This window comes from Buceros rhinoceros, unplaced genomic scaffold (genome assembly GCF_000710305.1).
Source record: "Buceros rhinoceros silvestris isolate BGI_N320 unplaced genomic scaffold, ASM71030v1 scaffold661, whole genome shotgun sequence".
In the NCBI taxonomy this organism is placed as follows: Eukaryota; Metazoa; Chordata; class Aves; order Bucerotiformes; family Bucerotidae; genus Buceros; species Buceros rhinoceros.
This window is the reverse complement of record NW_010395855.1, coordinates 1-18,809: the sequence shown is the minus strand read 5'-3', so window position 1 is coordinate 18,809 and position 18,809 is coordinate 1. Positions and strand designations below refer to the sequence as shown.

Below are 18,809 nucleotides of genomic sequence, written 5' to 3'. Positions count from 1 at the left end.
AGAGTTGTCCTTCTCCTAGGATGGTGCCCGAAGGCTAGTGAGCCCATCCTGCCCGTGGACACACTGTGTCTGACCCTTCAGCTGAGACCTGTCTGGCCTGGGAGACCCCACCGGAGGCACATGCCACCACCAGCACAGCTCTCAACCTCACAAGGGCACGCAAGCTCCTTCCCCACAGCAGGGGGGTGCCGGTGAAAGAGTCGCTGCTCTACCTCCGGGCATCACAGACCTGGGCATGGGGCAGCCGGGGCCTGCCAAGAACCCGACTCCTGGAGGGTATTATTGGATATAATGCAGAAGCAAAATGACCAAAGAAACAACCCCAAACCAATTAACACCAAAGTCTCTAAATTACTTCTAGGCTCTGAATTAGCTGTTATCTTTACAGCTTGATTCTGGAAGTAGTCAAAGTCAGGTATAAATTTCATTATTCAAACTTAAAATAAACTTACGTCCCAAGTTCATACCTGCAGGATCCCATCGGGCTATCAGAGGATCCTCAAAATACAGGACATTGTCAGAAAGCCTAAGGGTGATCTGTACTGGTGGCTGTGTGGCATCTTCAGCCTCTTCTGGGGGATATGGGTACGCCTCCAATCCGACATCGAGTAACTTTGGCAAAATGAAAAAAAAGGACAGATAACATTTTTATTAGAAAATGCAGTAGCCTACTTTTTAAGTCCGCTTGATCACCTGCAGGGATTCCTAACCACACCATTTCAAATTCATTAGTATTAATGGTTTGCAGGTATTGCACATTTCCAGCTACAATGTTAAAGACAGCAGAAGGGTGACTACCCACAGGCCTTTCAGCCCTTCAGTGCTGTTGATGGCACCCTTAAGGCAGCGTCACACAGCAGACATAGTCATTTTTCAATAGAGACACAGTCTCCAAAAAAAACCCAAAAGCACCTGAGAGGCAAAAGCAGATGTAATTGTACTTTGTCCTGCTAGTGTCAAAGGGAATGACAAAGGTCACAAAGGGGACTGGTAATGCAGATGTGAGTGCTCAGCTGGGAACGGAGATCCCACGTGTCTTGATGTGTCCACAGTCCCGCTTTCTCGGTTTGTATGAGAATTTCACTGACTAAAGGTACTCGGCTTCACAGTAAAAACTGTGATGCAGGTTAGCTCTTTGCCAGGCTCCACAAGAACCCAGGGGCTATAGTCCTCGGATACCCTGCAGAGCCTGGACCTGAATTGGCAGTAGTTTTGTTACCACTCTCCTTTACCTGTACCTTTCACACAGGAAAAACTAAGAACATCTCTCTTTGCTTTTACTTTGGCCAACAGCATTTTCCAGCATATCAATCTCTGCTAACCACGCTAATGAGTGCTAATGAGCAGTAACTGAGCACACGCTTCTCTAAGTGCAAGCTGGTCTGTTCGCCTCAGTTGCTCCAAAAATTTGCTACATGTAATCTAAAAATTATTTGAAAACTTGGTCCTTCAGTTTGCTGCTCAGGAAATGATGTACCTTACGTCTGTGGTGGTGACACACCTCAGGGATAGCTCTTCAAGAGGATGGGGAAGAGGACTGCCTGGGGTGTAATGTCCTTCCTCACTTACCTCCACCATGCTCCAGTCCTTGATTTGCTTGACCTGAGGTGGAAGCTGCAGCGCATCGATGTGGTACACACCACCCACGGGTACCAACTGTTGCAAATCAACAATGTTTTCATCAGTTACGGCCTCTTCTTTTTCATTTGTCTCTTCATGTCTCAGCGGATCCTGAACTAATAAACAACCCAACAAGAATTAACATGGTGCTTAAACTAAAACACTGAAATTTCCCACTTCTGTTATTTATTTTTCACTTTTGCACAAAAAGCCCAGGTGCTTGAAGCGCTTTACACTCTGCAGCATTTCAGCACCATCTACTGGTGCTCCCCAAATCTTTTAACAAGGAATTGAAACATGCACAAAGAAAGACAGCTGGACTTCTTGTTTTGGTCCTGAGCTTTCCGACTGACCAATCTCGGCTCCAGCTTTGTAGTCAATTCACAACGCTTTATATAGGAATAAGGCTTTACTGACAAAATGAGTCACACCATTAACTGCAGAAGAATTTCACCAGTACACAACACAGTAAATTCTGGAGAGGTTTAGTACGATTGTATTGGTACAAAAAGAAATAAGGTAAATAAAAAGATACAAGGCACCTACAGCTCATGTATTGAAGGTGAAACACATTATATTTATAGAGAGCAAAATGGATTTAACATGAAACAAAGTTTTTAGATAACGAGGATAATTTCTATTTTTTCTATGCATTATTATGTATATATTACACATATGTATGAATTTAAGTTTTAATTCATTGGAAAATGTTGTTAGAAGGCATCAACAACACAGACATGAATGCCTAGAAATATCTTTTTTAAAAAAGAAAGCCAGCAAGCCCACATGAAACATTGCACTGGATGTTACAGGAGGTTACTGTTGACAAGGATCAAGAAAAAGTGTTCAATACTGTAAACATGGCTACTGTAAGTGTTCTAAAATTTGCTTTTAGAGAGTGAGATAATCTCAAAAAATGACAAATATCTACATAAACTGTCTTCAAGCTTTTTAAAACCAAGTGAAAGTGCTGCTTATTGTATAACGTCAGATTTCGTTGCACTATGCAGAGGTTTTATTCTGCTGTATTCAGATAACAACATAATGTCCTTTTGCAGTTACTCTGAGCAAAAAAGTTACAGGAAGAAGTAAAAACCCTTGTACTACCAACCACAGTAGTGGCTTGCACTTTATCTTGCTTTTTAAAATAATAATACAAAAATATTTAAGTGTCTTCTAAGAAAACTACTCATTCTCCCAAGCTAAATTAACTTCTTAACACTGCTACAACAAAGTCGAATCCAGAGAACTGCAGCAGATCTTGCTCTTCTCCCTGCTGTTGCGTTCATGTTCTTTACCTCTCATCTACCTGGCTGCCTGTTTTCACTGAATTTGTGGTAACAGAGCATCCTTTCAAACTCCGTTCTGAAAAGTGGTTGAAGGGGTTTGCAAATCATCAGCATGCCAGCGTAAGTGTTGTTTCATAAGCCTTCTCTCCTTTTTTAAAGCAGATAAACAAGCCTGAAGACATTCAGATATAATTAGTACCCTTCTGTGCACATACATCTGCCTGGCAGATTCATAAAGATTGTGTGTCTCACCCATAAACATATGTATAATAACACACAAACGTACATAAACATAATGAACATGTACGTGAACATAAATAATAAATAAATGAAGCGTGGGGACAAAATCCATTTTCCTATCTGTCCTATTTCCTCCCTGCATTGAACAATCATTAATAGAAATGTCAATAAAACTCAAGTGTTATCAAAACATCAATATATCTATAAACTTTGTTCCATTTGCATAGTGATCTATACCACAAGGCCTCCACGTGAACAAAATACTTAGAATAAGTACGTTTGTAATGGTGCGCACAACAACTAAACAAATACCTCGTGATGGCAAGCCCAAGATTTCTGCCTGCTGCTCAGTTTCCTCCCCTGTCTCATTGATATTGTCCGTGCTGTTGCTGTTTTCTTTCAGTGAGACAGCACTCTGTATAAAAAGCAAAAGACTTTTACTCAGTAGTCATTAGAGACAGACACAATAAAGAAGAGGGGATCACCCCCTTCAAGGAGGCCCAAGGAGAAAGAGTACAGTCCCGCTCCTCCAGCAACATTTGTGCCAGTCTTGCTACAGGGTCCAGCTTTTAGGAGAAATCATTTCTACCCAGCTAGCTAAAATAATTTTGATTAAAGATTCTCTCCAACTTTGGAACCGGATATATAAATATAAAAATGTAAAATAAACATATATATTTATATAAACACCAGTAGAAATGTAAACATAAAATAATGACTTCATTTCTATGGCAAATTCCATTTCAAGCTCCCCAGATACCATACAAGCACTTAACCCTTTAGCAGTACGTGCACTCGAAAATTATGTTTATGTTGATTTTACAGCTAGAAGATTGACCCAATGCTTAAGCCCATGTTGAATCCAAAGCCATACTGAAACTCTGCCAGAACTCCCACTTGCCATCTTAGCCTGTGCCTCGCCCATGGCATTTATTCCCTTTCTCACATTGTGTTCTATTTCCAAAACATCACCCCAGGTTTCCAGCCAAATTTCCAACCCAGATCCAAATTCATCCCTGTCACAGCAGACTCTTCTGGAAGCACAGCAGCAGACAAAGGGCAGTTCAGTGTACGAGACATCCACCTGGAGGCACAGGCTCCAAAACATCACCCCAGGTTTCCAGCCAAATTTCCAACCCAGATCCAAATTCATCCCTGTCACAGCAGACTCTTCTGGAAGCACAGCAGCAGACAAAGGGCAGTTCAGTGTACAAGACATCCCCCTGGAGGCACAGGCCCCTCCTGTGCCACGTGCTGTGCCTGCCAGTGCCTGAGAAGAACACACATCTCCTCACACAGGACGGAGGTGAGGGGAAAGAAGTGCTGGCTCCCGTAAACACGGGGGAACTCCAGGCAGAGCCAGACAGGAGGAGAGACTGCAGTAGCTGAGAAAGTGGCGTCTTCGGGGGAAACAGGAAAATTCACAAAACTCGATTCAGAGAGAAAGGGAGTAAGACCTGGGAAAGAAGAGAAGGAGTGAAATGAGGAGCTTGAAGAAAGTCTGAAAGGTCTGAAGGTAAAAACTGCCAAAAGACAAGACTCGCCATGCAAAAAAAAAAAAAAAAACAAAAAACCAGGAACGAAGAAAAATGGGATTTCAGGCACTGATTCACTACAAAGTTTTGGGGACTGAAAAGGAAAAGGCAAAGACAGTTGCTCCAAACATACTAAGAAGGTGTAAACCACGATGGTTTACAGTTATTTGTGCAGAAATTCTAAATAGAGAACCCAAGTCATTTATCTGCAGTTCACAGGTGATGCCAAAAGTGACAAACCCAAACCCAGTGAGAAGACTACAAAACCAAGCAAGCCCCACGACACCCAAAGCCAATGGACTCCAATGAGGAGCGTTGATGAAACAGAAACAGATCTGGGAAAGCCCTCTAGTGGCAAAAGCTTCAGCACGCAGACACGGAGCGACCAAGTTGCTCCACAACCAGCACCCGCTGAGCGCTGAATCCCATTCTGCACACTGCGAATTTTCCTAATCCTGGATTCCTGCAGTGATTTTATGGGGCTGACAGTTTCTCAGAAGCAGAGTCATTCATCTGGACATACGTCACAGATTTATGGGAATATTTTACCACGGCACCTGATGTTCCTCGTGGCTTGATCCTACTGTTAAAACTGCCACCCAAACGCCAACTCACGCATGCCAACTACCACGCTCTGACAACGTCTCCCTTTCTACCTTCCCTATGGCAACCATTGGTCATTCATCCTTCCATTCTCTTGAGCCAACCGATGATGCAGTATTAACACAAGTTGCCTTTTTCTAGAAAACTTTTAAGAACCTGGTTCTCCCAGGCACAGGACGTTAAGAAGCTGTTACACTGCAACAGGGCCTCAAGAACACCTGGTCCAGCAGAACAGCCTCTTGTGAGATTTTTTTACCTACCTTTCTCCCATCAGAATACACTTCTTCAGCGGACATGCTGGGCTCTTCTCTGGCTTTCTTTTCCTCTTCTTCTGGTTCTTCCACATTGCCTTTTGAAAGCTGAATTAACTCTTTGCTATCTAATACTTCCAATTTCGGCACCCTCTGACACTGCAGCCAAAGCGGGGATACATGATCATAATGAGTGTGCAATATGCGAACAGCCACACTGCTCACAGCCAGTGACTTTGGAAGGTCAAATCCATGCTGTGCGTCACAAAACACATGCTTTTTGAACCTGTAAAAAACAAGGAAAACCAATAACATTCCTTAGTCAGATTTGCAGCACTTTTATATTTCTTCATAAGTTTTCAAACTGATGTTCTACACTAAAAGTCACCTAAATTCTCTTTTTTTTTTTGCATGGGACAGTCTAAGAGTATGATGTCACAATATGTGCCCTGCATTGTACTGACAGCTGTCAGTAAGCCCCTCCAGAAAAGCTGTAACTGCACTAAGGGGATCAGGAGCTGCAAAAAATAACAGACCTGACAGAATGACAATGAGGCAGAATCAGACGACAGCTCTTCTACAGAGTACTTTCCTGGTAAAATCGACTAATTCAATGGGCAAATCCGACACCGGTGAAGTCATCAGCTGTCTGTGTTACATCAGTCTCAGCATCTTCCATATAAACCCCAAAGAGATACACAGATATAAAGGCAATTTTGATAATCAACAGTATTACACAGCCACCAAACCTTGTGGCAGCAGCAGAAGCAGGCTAAGAGCGGAATAGGAGGCCAACTTGCATCAAATCAAATATCTAACCTGAGAACTTGGGTTCTTTCATCAGATACGGAAGTTTGTCGCTCATTGCAATTCCTGCCCGACCAAAGCCAGAACAAATCAAATAATATGTATTTTCAGATAAGGTCAGCTGGTCACAAGTTCTAAAAAATCTTCTGGTAAAGCAACATCTGTTTTTTAATTCTTGCTTGAAAACCTGAAGGGTATCTCTAAACTGACCAAAAGGCTTGAACACTGACCTAAACAGGCTCTCTCTGCAGGTCAGTGTCACACTGCTCAGGACCCAGTCTTAAAGTCTAAAGTTATCTTAGCAAAGCTTACAGCTACAGGTCCTTGGTCAAGGCAAAGTCCTTTTATCAATTTGTTCCTCATATTTGTGGAGTGAGAGTAGGAAATCCACTCAAAAAGCTTCTTTTGAAAAAGAAGTTAAGCAGTAATCTAATTAAAAAAAAAATTCTTTGATACAGAACCCACTACAGAGGATACCTGCATCCCTCTAGAATCTTTTGTCTAACTGGGAACCGAGCGCAAAGTATCATTCCACCACTTTGCAAGCAACTGTAACAGCTTATAAACTATTATTTCATGCATCAGCAAGAAACATTACTGCCAGAGGAATTTCAACTCTCTGTGGGAGCTTTGTTGTTTTCCATATAAAACTGTATATATATATATACACACACATATATATACACATATGTATATATATACAACTGTGTGTATGTATGATGTTCTACACTAAAAGTCACCTAAATTCTCTTTTTTTTTTGCATGGCACAGTCTAGGAGTATGATGTCACTATGTTGTATACATACATACACACAGTTTTATATGGAATATAAATGTATATATGTATATATATGTGTGTGTATATACATATATAAACCAATCCTGTTTCTGGAATAAAACTGATGTCGATGCAACCAGTACTTTCCTTAGCAACAGTTTGGTATGAAATCCATCAGTTGTGAGCGTGTAGAATGAATGCTATTCAGCACGGAAAAGATTATGAGGAACTGCTTCTTGGTGTTCACTGAACTTGGGTAGACAAGGCCAGGCCTGACTTCAAATCAAGAATTTCGGTTCGCTGTACCTCACTTTCTTCTTCAAATTGGCCCAAATACAGAAGGTAACATTTTTATCCTTGATGACTCTCTGCATATTTCCAGTTTCAAAATCTTCATACCTACTAGCTGTCTACAAAGAAAAAAGCCAATCAGATCATCTTGTCTTCTTACTTACATAACTTCAATTTACTTACCTTTACACTTGCATAAATAAAAAACTGACATGCAGGAATGAAAATACACCAGACAAGGGTCAGGTATGTTGATTTAAGTACTATAATATGACAGTTAAAAACTCAAATCTCTTTAAATGTGAACTATGTGAACTATGTTTGTTTTCTTCTGACTTCACCAATTCTGTCAGCCAAATACTGCCAGATCTTACATTATCCCCTTCAGTGGTACTCTTGTCTCCCTTCATCATGTCCCTGCAAAAATACGTCTCTGGACAAGTTAAAAAAAAAAAAACAAAACCCAGACTTATTAAGAAATAAAACACCCCTATCCCACAGACGCTGCACAGATTATTGTATAATTTTCTCAATACAGAACTTCTGAAATTATAATTGCATTAGGAATTTAATTCCTAATTCAAATTCAGTAAAGACAATCAAGAATTTAATATTTCTTAATTTGCTAATAGTTTTGTCTCTGAGCATACATCTGGTTCACTATTTTCTTTACTCCTTTTTCTTTTTTTATTTCCTCTAGCAATATTCTTTTGCTAAACATACTTATAGATATGATTAATTTATTTAAAATAGCAAGCAAGGTCACTACTTATCCAGAAAACTGATTCCCAAGTGCATTTTCATTTTCTTCTTTAAATACGCCACACTTCCCAATATCTTAGTTTAAAAAATATTTTAGTCATATGAACTTGTATTAGAAAATATCACCAGCTAACCTGATGAGCTGCTTTTCACATCTGCAATTTTTGTACAGTCAACTAGCTCCAATTTAAATCACTGAGACAAAACAGAAAACAAATTACATACAGCACCCCTTGTTTTCAACATCTCCAAATCTCAATATTTCACAAAAACTTATTCTTAGATGTCTTAATGAGGGGAATTTCCACTGTAACTCCAAGTTTTGCAGGGCTCCTGTAGAAATACAAGTTCTGGTATCTGCCATACACATCATTTGGAAACTCAAATACTAAATTTGGAAACTGAGACACTAATCTCTGTGACAATTTAAGAGCAAGCAAACCAAACTATCACAACAAGACACTCGTAGCTAACCTCATGTGTGTTGCACATCTTACAGTTTCCAAGAAGTAAACCTTACTTACTTTCAGCAGGTGCTCTGTTGCTCCGTTGTACTTTTGATGAAGCAGATTCTGCAATTCCAGGATAGATTCCTGGTACTGGACTGTTTCTTTTTCTGTTATCTCACTTGGGGGCATGTCCAATAAAAGAAACTGCAACTTCTCAATTAACTAGAAGACATTATATGTGGAAAAATTACCTTTGTTTTGATACCACCCTTAATATACTCTGTGTTCAGTCATAAAAAATGAGACAAACTTGCTTCCTTTACACCTACACGTATCTTGGTCATAGAAATAATCTTTTTCTATTGTATCTCTAGAAACTGTGCTACGCCAGCATGGTCAGACAGTCAACCATGCAAAGTGCTGGATATTCCAGGGTCACGTCGATCTTCCCTTCATTCATCCGGTCTGATTCCTTCATTCCTTAACTTGTAGGCTGTGAAATCTTAGCTTATGAAATAGATCATTTATTGAACTGGATCGGTCATATGAGGAAACCTTTTGGTCACAGATTAGTTTTAATGGAAAGCCTGCAGCTTTATTTTGGAACTGCATTTTCAATAGTAATAATCTCAGCTATGAAATCTTAAGAAAAAAAAAGGAAGACATACAGCAATTGCATTTTAACTGTCAAAACAAACCTTATTGTGAAGTTTGAACGCTGTCATAACATTGCTGTCTTCCACTACATGCTAATATCTTAACATCTAAATGATTGTATGGGACGAAAAAGCTCCAAGCTGGCCAAAGTGACCTGCAGCACTGAGATCAAGGGAGGATCAGATTATTGCATTTTATGCTTGCTTTCCCGACCTCCCAGACTCTTCTTCCTCATAGCCTGGGGAACCGCAGTGCTGCCGCTGCTCGTTAAGGGTGTGGCAAAGCAGCAGCAGAATTGTAACTACTACACTCTTTTTTATGTTGCATCTTTATCATAGTCTACCTCAACGTGTCCCACACTTCAAGAGTGTTTACCAGTCTCCCCTAAAAACATGTAGAACTGGAAAGAGATCCTCAAGTGTTTTAGACCTAGAGAAGACAGACAATCTTTTTGACCTTGCACTTGCAGTAGGGGCAATACAAAAATGCCTTTCTTCTAGCGTCACATAACACTACTGAGCATGCAGTGCCAGGCAGGATACACTTACCGGACCTGAAGTAGCTGTAACGCTTCAGCACTAGATAGGAAACATACAGCGAGGAGGAGGACATGTGGTTGTGGGAAAGATGTGACAGCAGGGACAAGAGTGGCGAGAAGGAGCCCAAGTGGGCAATTGCCAGGCTTTGTTCTTGGGTTACAGTGTAGAAGAGAAAGGCAGGAGTTGTATATCTGTTGAAATTCTTGGAACGGATCGCACATTCCCCACTGGGTCAGAAAAAAGCAGTGTGTGGAAGGTGAAAACTGCAGCACCCAGAAAGCACTGCAAGGCAGGAAATCTAACACTCGGAACCAAACCAGCCCAATGAAATTTGTATTACTCCTATGATTTTCACCCCCAGTTTCTTGAGGACCCTATTTAACTTTCTGAAAACCACTAAAAAGTTAGCAGGTTGTGGGAAAGATGTGACAGCAGGGACAAGAGTGGCGAGAAGGAGCCCAAGTGGGCAATTGCCAGGCTTTGTTCTTGGGTTACAGTGTAGAAGAGAAAGGCAGGAGTTGTATATCTGTTGAAATTCTTGGAACGGATCGCACATTCCCCACTGGGTCAGAAAAAAGCAGTGTGTGGAAGGTGAAAACTGCAGCACCCAGAAAGCACTGCAAGGCAGGAAATCTAACACTCGGAACCAAACCAGCCCAATGAAATTTGTATTACTCCTATGATTTTCACCCCCAGTTTCTTGAGGACCCTATTTAACTTTCTGAAAACCACTAAAAAGTTAGCATAACTGGAAAAAAAACCCTAAATTTACAGCGCAGCCACGAATTGCTTAAACACAAACCATCAGTGGCTAGTGGCTTACATTTTGGGAACTCCTGTTTTTACATGAGGCTTTACCGGCTCTAAGTGTTACACAGTAAGGCTGCTGTCCACTGAAGCACCTACATATGATGCGAGCTTCTCTGTTCAGGCTCAAGACTGTTTAAAGCGTACATAACAGGGAAGATGGATGTTGAAATGCTAGCATTCAGTGTAAAAACATTATACACAAATCCCTTAAAAGCACTGCATATTTAAAGTCATCTTTAAAGTTAACAATAAACGAGTAATTTTTTAAAAAAATGGAAAAACTGAAGAAAAACGTTTAGGTTTTGAAGGTTATAGCCAATTTCAGTCACTTCACGGCAAAAACAACAGGAAATAAAAAAGAAAGGGGGAGGGGGCTCTTAAGGATATGTTCTGGGAAGCTTAAACTGAAAAATACAATTTTAACACTTACATTTAGCACCTGTTCTCCCTTCTCCATCACAAGTTGAATGTCCTTGTTTTGATCTTCACGCCACAAGCTCATGAAAGTATTTATTTCCTGCAGTACACTTGGGTCAGGACTTCCATCACAACTGAGGTAATGCTCCCACTATAGAAAATGTTCAAACCAAAGTAGATATGGGCACGGGGTGCAAATGACTATCATTATTATCAAAAAAAGGAGGATTCTGAAAGACAAATATATTCTAGTAATACATTCACACCTGCATCTACACAGGACTGTAACACCGCCTGGCTTATCACTACACCAGAAAAAAAATGGTTTATTTTGATATTAATGTGTTAAGAGATTCCTGCCCACCTAACATTTGCTGTTTATACCTACTCATTTATCAGCGGTTTCTGTCCTGCTAGGTAGACCTTGCACGTCTAGAAAAGCAATGAATTCAGTACCTGCCACAAATGGGAGACTGAAAGAATAAAGAACTGAGAACATAAACGAGGAACCAGTGCAGATGGAAGACACAGATGGTTCTCAAACCAGATACTGCCAACAAAACTAAAAATTCCTACACTGGCCATACATACAGCTGCTTAAGAGCTTTCTACTCCAACATGTTTATTCCTCCTTTCTCTGCCTCTGAAGGAGATTTCCTCCTCCTTACCAGCACTAGGTAGACCTTGCACGTCTAGAAAAGCAATGAATTCAGTACCTGCCACAAATGGGAGACTGAAAGAATAAAGAACCGAGAACATAAATGAGGAACCAGTGCAGATGGAAGACGCCACAAATGGGAGACTGAAAGAATAAAGAACCGAGAACATAAATGAGGAACCAGTGCAGATGGAAGACGCAGATGGTTCTCAAACCAGATACTGCCAACAAAACTAAAAATTCCTACACTGGCCATACATACAGCTGCTTAAGAGCTTTCTACTCCAACATGTTTATTCCTCCTTTCTCTGCCTCTGAAGGAGATTTCCTCCTCCTTACCAGCACCAATCCAGCAGCTACAGAAACCTCTGGTGAGAACGTGAAACCCCGGATTTTTTTTTTCTAATAATTTAATTTCAAATCAATTATCGGTCATTCTTATAGGTGGGGTCCTTACCAGCACCAATCCAGCAGCTACAGAAACCTCTGGTGAGTACGTGAAACCCCTTTTTTTTTCTAATAATTTAATTTCAAATCAATTATTGGTCATTCTTATAGGTGAGGGAAGAAAAGAATAATCAGTCAACAGGCTAAACCCACTTAACTCTACATATGAGTCTAACATTGGCTCATGGGATCAATTTACCACCTATAATGTAATTTTATTCATCCATATAGTAAGATATTAAGGAAACATTGCCTTCCTGTTTAATGTGAAGATTACTAATGCACTGCTATTGAATATTGCATTACAATCTAAAATGGATCTTCTAAAGCAAAAGCACTTGTATAATCGCATTCCCAAACACTTCCCTAACCATTTTCACTGGCTTGTTCCACCGCACTTGTTCTTTGTGAAAAAGGATAAATTTAGTGATAGTTTCTAAATGTTTCTGTTAATCCGAACTGAAGTTGCTCAGAAATAGATATAGAAACTCAGCATTTGGTATTATATCTTTTTTTTTTTGCCCTAAATATTCTTAACAACAGATTAACACAAACTGTGGTATTTCCCATAATCTACCAGTATTTTATTTGAAGATTTATTTTAAAAATAATAGTTCTGTTTTGCCATTACTTTTCAAAACAACAAAAAAAAATCTTAAGTTTCTCCTTCCAAGACATGCTCTTCAAAATATCCATAAACATCCCTTTCGAAATGATGGACAGATTTTCACACTCACAAAGATAATGAAGTCAGAGCCTGTCATCATCTGAAAAAGGTAATAAAAGTCACCCAAAAGCGCCAAGACATAACTGCGGCGATACCATGCTGCACCCTTGTGGCAACGAAGGCTAAGGGCACACCGGGCTACCCCAGGCAGAGCATAACCAGTAAGGCCAGGACTACTCCCTCTGCAGGGCTCCTGAGTCCACATCTGCTGTGCTGCATAGAGCTTAATGTCCCTCAGAGCAAGAGAAAGAAAGAGAGACAAATGGGGGGGTCCAGAGGAGGGACACTGAGATAGTTAGGGTACTGGAGAAAACGACACGTGAGGAAAGGCTGAGCTTTGTTAGTCTGTAGAGGACTAACAAATGCAATCCACCAGTACCTAGAGGGGGATTACAGACGAGATGGGGGTAAACTTCCCTCAGAGGCGTACAGGGATGATGTATCATGACAATTAGGCAATGATCACAACCTGTAACAAGGGAAATGGCAATTGGACTTAAACATCATTAAAAATGAGTGGTAAAGCAGTCAAAAACGTTGCCCAAAGACACTGTGGTATCCCCATCCTTAGAAATTTTCAAAACCCAACTGAGCACCTTGATCTAACTTCAGTTTGCCCTGCTTTGCGCAAGAGGTTGAATTTCAGAAGTCTCTTCTATACTGATGCTAAATTTGTTCCGCAGAGGCTTTATAAAAGATTAAGTGATATACAAGACAAAGTGAAAATCCTTGTGTCCACAAATCTATTTTACCTTACCTGGAACAAAACTGACCAAATCTCATATGAGATTTGTTACTGAATGATGTTTCTGCGAGATGGTCTCACAAAAGTGGAATGTTCTACTAGTGTATTACTATTTAAAATTTAACTTTACAGGCATATAGTACTATTGGGTGATGATTCAACCACCATGTATGCCATCCTAAACTGTAGACATTAACTCTAACCTGCATTTTCACGTATTTCCAGCCATGATGTCTGACCCAGATTTGTGCCATGTCCCTTCAAAATTTTGGCCAACCCCTCTCCAAATGATGACCTGTGATATCCTGGAACCACTGGAACAATTGCCACAAATTCTACAAAAATATTTTTAAGCCATGCTAGAACTGTTTCTATGGCATGTTTAAAAGCAGAATGAATTAAACAAACAGAAAAGGAAGGACAAACACCAGAACACCTAAAACTACAGTTCCTCTTGAAGGCTGGGGTAAGCTGGGGGGCTTTGATCAGCCAGACAGGCTTCTCTTTGCCCATGTTTCTTCTCTGAGTACACCAAAGTCTAGAGAGCAAACAGGGCCAGTTAATACCTTGAGATGGAACTTGAAATGCAGTCACAGCACACACTTAAGTTCAAGGAATGGAAGCATTCCTGGTCCTCTTATGGAGACATAGCCTAAAGCCTCTTCACAGTCGAACCTCTGTGACACTGGGCAGATTTGGGAAAGAAAACTCACCTTTGCATACGCTCTACAATCTGTTTTCCACTGCTGTGCAGACAAAAACTTCTGTTCCAGTGAATGAAGTTCTGCTAGTTCAGATACCCTTCGTTCATGATCCTGTTAAAACACACGTATATCAAACAGAGGAGTTAAATATTTGGTTTACTTCTTACAATTATCTTATATCAAAGAAAAAAAATGGGGGTATTTGAACAAGCTATGATTTAAACAAATCCAAACATTGCTTTTTTATAAATCAGTTAATTCGAGAAGACCGCAGTAGTTCACAATACGTTATTGTCATTACATCAGTGTCTGAGCCATATGATAAACATAATGTGTCATATGATGATTAACCTCTCGCTTGAACAGTTTCCTGGAACTACCTCTAATGAAAGCTACTAAAAAATGTAAGCATATGTTGCAAAAATGTGTGCAAGATGATTTTTTTTTCTTTATAATTTCTATTATTTTAAATTCCTCTTCTTCCTAGGGAGAAAAAAAAAAATCTGTGAAGGACAAGAGGCACAGGCAAGAATGATTTTGTTCTGGGGAAAAAAAAAGGGAAAAAAATTTTCTGGTAAATCTTTTTTTTTTTTTTGAAAACACAAAACTATTTGGATATTATCAATAAGTTTTTGTTTTGAATTCCGGTTCTCTCAGAAAAATAAACATTCATGTTCAAATACACACACACACATATATATACACATACGCATGCTCACAAATGAATGCAACTGCCCTAACATGTAAAATTTATACCAAAAAAAAATTTATACCGAAATTTTCTTGCACAACTGTACCAAATGTAATTATGGGGATCATAAACAAAACCCCATCCACTTGGTAGTATGGGAAATGGGGGAAAAAAAAGTATTCACTCAAACATATCCCAGAAGTTAATGTATTAAACCATAGCATCTTTATGTATCAAACCCAGGGAAACTCTCTCATCTCAGGGAATTTTTCTGAATCAAAGCCAAATATTGGTGTAATGAAAGAATACAATAGAAAAAAAAAAATCAGCACCATTTGTCTTGACTTTACATGTATTGTCTTTTACTCAATTGTTAATCCAGCTCACTACCTTCTCAGCTTGCAGGGTCTTACACAAGAGTACCTTCCAGTGGCTTGGCGAGATTTTTCGTGATTAATTTAATCTAGTAAGGCCAGAAAAATCCCTCTACATTGTTTCCCACACAAGGGACATAAGGAAATTCCTTTCCCTTCTCACACTAAATTAGTAATGGTTTACAGACTCTATCACCAATTTAGAAATAGGATCAGAATTTTTCTACAGAAAAATTTTTCTAATATTGAGTACGAACTAACTTTTGCCACGAGCTTTTCCATTTGCTCTTGTTCAATTCTCTCCTTTTCAAGTCTTGCTGCTTCTTCTTGTTGAGCTTGCAATCGGGCTTCCTCTGAAGATCGGGAAATACATCAAGAGCATAATTTTGCTTAATAAAATAAATTATTCTTTTATTAGCTGCAATGACAAAAAAACCATAATAACGAGCCACATAAAATTCTGTCTTATATTGCCCAGAAATCCTCCGAATGAGCCAAATTCATTTGAATAGTAGTACTAAAACACACTACCTATGGCACTACCCCTACCAGCCTGTGACAATACAAGTGGAGACAAAGAACAGCCCTCTTCTTCCCTTCAGAAACAGCAGCAGAATTGCCCTCTCCCTTGATCTACAGCTTGAACGGGACAATGTCTGTGGTGAAACTGCCTGAGTGCTTCAGTCCCAAGTTATGCCTCTCCTTTCCTACCTACCTACAGCTAGTCTTCTAGCTGTTTGTTCATTGAAATCCTCTTCAGGATCAGTTACTCCTGATCACAGTTTTAGCTTTCATTTGCTGCCATAAGGACTAGCAAATTAGAGGATGTGTAAACTAAAATTGATTTCAACCTCTCAACTTTCATCTTAAGCTACCACAGCCTGTGCACCAATCCAGATGTTCCCAAATGGTGGCTTGAGTGTCAACACATACATCACTTGAAGTTATATGTGTTGCGCAGAGGCAAGAGCAACGGGGGTTCCCAAATCTGCTTGTACTCACCTCAGCTGCTACTCGCACCCACAAAGGTTACTAGTGATTCCTAGTAGTCACTTACTATTACTAGCAGTCATAGAGTGCCAAGCCACCAGGCTGGATTAATGGCAGAAAGGGAAGTAGACGAGGTGGATCTGATGTTCTGACAAGGGTATTGGGTTGTGATACTAAACCGCAGAAGCAGACACGTGCAGATCAGGAGGACAAGGTAAGTCATGCAACTGGGATTTCATTTTAAGTGATACAGTGATACACAATAGAAAGATCTGGAAGAAGCAGGCAGAGAATCAGTCACTCAGTAGAGACAGAAGAAGCCCAAGCTTTACTACCCTTCAATATATCCTAGTTTGTTGTCACCTTAACTGCTACCCCTTCAGAACACTAGCTAGCTCCCTGGCAACATAAGTAGTCTGTTGGCCTTCTCTGGAAGAAGTCCTTTGTAGAGAATTTGTCTTGACTACTGATTACTAGGCTTGAGAGAAAAGGGGCATGTTGGGGAAGATATGCAATGTTTTGTAGTTTTCTAACTTTCTGAGACTATTTCAAAAGTTAATGGGTAAAGAGAGGAAAAAAAATTCTTCCAGCCACCCTCCTTGCCAAGTTCCTAAACGCAGCAGAAATAACTAGAGAAAAGAGTATGGCTCTAATAGGAAAGTGAGATGTGGAAACAAGTAACAAAGAACTTGATCCACACAAGAAAAGAGAGTGGAATCACGTGTGCTTGTGAAATAGAGATAGATATGGATGCACATACAATTTAGGAAATTACTTTCTGTCCGTTTATTTAAAATAAGTTATTTCTGCCATCACACACCCTATAAATTAAGTGCACAGTACCTTCCTCTTTCAGCCTCCTTTCTTCTTCTTCTTTCTGTAGTTCCAGTTGTTCAGCTTTGCTAATTTTCTTTTTGCCACTGGACTTAATGTTTGCCATAAATTCAAAGGAAACAAATACCAATGTTATTTTAATACATTTTGGGAGGTATTTGCCCTCTATAACTTTGCCCTTCTAATGTGATCCCTGAATTTTAGACTCCCTGCACAGTCAGTGAAGCCTCCAGAACAGCCACCCACATCCTGGACTCAATTTTCTTCTCATTTTCATGATACAATATATGCTCTTACAATTAACATATTATTCCATGCCAGATGTTCCTGAAAATGGCCACAATAGGAGAATATTAAAATCTCTTCTTTTAACGTAGAAATTGAATGACAGGTAGATCAGTTAAGGAAGTAGATGTTACAACTTCAAATGTTTTAGGAAATACTGGGAAATGTATTTTGGGACATAGACAAATACGGTGTTTGGAATCACCTAATTCACAAGACAACTAACAAAGAGTTCTTCCTGTTGTAAAATCCTAACTGAAACTCAAGACAGTTAACTGTTTATCCTCTAGACTAACCCTAGAATAACTATGTTTTAAATTTGAGTTTCTCAGAAATTATTGTACATATCAACTCTTTGTGATCTGGGTATATGTTTAAAAAAAAAAGACAAGGTAACATGTAAGACCTACTGTCATCTAACAGATTAACTGAAATAGAACATTTATTTTTGTCCTGTAATTCACAGCATTCAGAGATTCTTCACTGATGATAGACATTAAAATTTTATAATTGGATCTGTTCACATGAGGCCTCTTTGACTGCATGCGACTTGGTCAGCTAGGATATGGAAAGCCTAATTCTCTTTGGATTTGAAGATGTTTGCTAATGGTCCCTGGATTTTTTGCACCAGCAAAAAAGAAACACACTGGAATGCGTTCTTTTGGAGGGAGAGATGGACAATGTCATTATCGCTGATTTACGAACAATCCATGGGATAAGTTTCTGCAATCCAGTTTGCTGTGGACTTCTCTCTGCTGTCCCCCCTACCCACCACGTCCTGTGCCCAGCCTGCGTCTCAAAGCCGGGATGCCAGCTCTCTGCCCAGACATCCGCTGCCAAGCAAAACACAGCGCGGCTGCGCTCACCACCTTCCCTCTCACAGCTCTGCAGGAACACGGCTCAGCCTCCTGGCACAAGGCACGTAAGATCAGGGTCCTGGAGATGCCTGTTCCTCTTCCAAATTTGATTGAGCCTGACCAACCGACTCAAAAAATACAGATTAAAAAATAAATTTCTTTTTAAAAAGCACATTTCCATACTATTAAGGTGTCATAGAACCTTTTTATGACAGGTCCTCTTAAAAATACTGTTTTGTAGACAATACATCCAGAAGTGACTGAAGCTTACCTTAATTTTAGCATGAAATGCTTTGTAATTTTACTCATATAATTTGTGAAATAAGAGAATTGTGCTGGCACACGATCTAAAATGAACGCTGCAAGGGCCAAAGTGCTGTGTGTCAGCTAGAGCATATCTCTGCCTACCTACCTTTTTTTTTTTCTTTTTTGGACCCTAGAAGATCAAG

The 18,809-nt window shown here is 39.8% G+C and overlaps 1 protein-coding gene across 1 annotated transcript in view; it reads right to left on the bottom strand.

Annotated features, from left to right (window-relative positions):
* The window catches only part of CASC1 (cancer susceptibility candidate 1), a 19,526-nt gene extending 3,850 nt beyond the window's left edge, over positions 1-15,676 (bottom strand). Inside the window, exons 1-9 of the mRNA XM_010145680.1 lie at positions 15,656-15,676; positions 14,339-14,440; positions 11,062-11,199; positions 8,701-8,847; positions 7,430-7,533; positions 5,548-5,824; positions 3,462-3,564; positions 1,570-1,736; positions 468-612 (exon numbers count right to left, since the gene is read on the bottom strand). Coding sequence (XP_010143982.1) covers positions 468-612; positions 1,570-1,736; positions 3,462-3,564; positions 5,548-5,824; positions 7,430-7,533; positions 8,701-8,847; positions 11,062-11,199; positions 14,339-14,440; positions 15,656-15,676 — 1,204 coding nt within the window. The remainder of the gene's footprint in view (positions 1-467; positions 613-1,569; positions 1,737-3,461; positions 3,565-5,547; positions 5,825-7,429; positions 7,534-8,700; positions 8,848-11,061; positions 11,200-14,338; positions 14,441-15,655) is intronic.
* Positions 15,677-18,809: the final 3,133 nt, after the last annotated feature.